The 860-nt window shown below is 38.3% G+C and overlaps 1 protein-coding gene across 2 annotated transcripts in view; it reads left to right on the top strand.

Moving 5' to 3' along the window:
* Window positions 1-523: 523 nt before the first annotated feature.
* The window catches only part of mRpS18C (mitochondrial ribosomal protein S18C), a 31106-nt gene continuing 30769 nt past the window's right edge, over window positions 524-860 (top strand). For both annotated transcript variants that reach the window (XM_071668010.1, XM_071668011.1), the window contains exon 1: window positions 524-642. In XM_071668010.1, the coding sequence (XP_071524111.1) occupies window positions 552-642 (91 nt within the window). In that variant the 5' untranslated portion in view covers window positions 524-551. The remainder of the gene's footprint in view (window positions 643-860) is intronic.

Raw genomic sequence — 860 nt, 5'->3', positions numbered from 1 at the left:
GAACTCCCGTCAACATACACGGCTTTAAATCATGAATATTTCATCGTCGCACACGGAATAACACAAGACTATACTAATTGGCTGTGAAATATGGATTAGATATATAATTTTTCTCTCACTTTAAGTAGGATTCGACCGTCGGAAGAGCGAAGTACATGTCGGATTGGCCGAATTTCATGGAATTGATTACGGAGTAATGTACTTCGGGACGACCAAGCTTTGTTTTGGTAATGGGATTCCGACTCAAATGAAATATAATATTACATAATATATAATCAGGCAATGAATTATCATTCCAATTACATCGCTGAGATCATGATCAACATTATATTATCACTTTATATCCTTATTAATTAATGGTGATGCTACGTTATCAAGGATGTTCATATGCACCCTAATATTTCTTCTCATGATTTAGAATTTCTAAACTTTTTTTAACATTCAGAAAAATATCAATTTGCAAAAGAGAAATAGTTCTTGCATTACTTTTTCCTGCAATACATGATATATATATACTCAAGGAACATTTATCTAAAGGGTATGTAATCGTCATGGCGGCGATGGCAAGTACACGTTTGCTCAAGTCTGCGAAGAATTACTTGTCGCGCGTTCCTGCTGCTTCAGGATGCTCTCCGTTAATGCGTGAGTTACTTTGTAGTAAAAGAACTAGCTCGGGGTAGCAATCAGAATCACTGACGAGGTTGTTGTACCATACCCAATACAGGTTAGAGAAGGATGGAGCAGGGTAGTTAGTGGTGACTGTCGCCAGACGATCCAGGGTAAGCCAACCTTAGGCAGGGTAGGCCACTTTAGGCTATCATAGGATAGAGGATATTATTGCAGGATAACGTAGGATAGGG

The sequence above is a fragment of the Panulirus ornatus genome, chromosome 12 (assembly GCF_036320965.1).
Source record: "Panulirus ornatus isolate Po-2019 chromosome 12, ASM3632096v1, whole genome shotgun sequence".
Lineage (NCBI taxonomy): Eukaryota > Metazoa > Arthropoda > Malacostraca > Decapoda > Palinuridae > Panulirus > Panulirus ornatus.
This window is presented reverse-complemented; position numbering and strand designations above follow the sequence as displayed.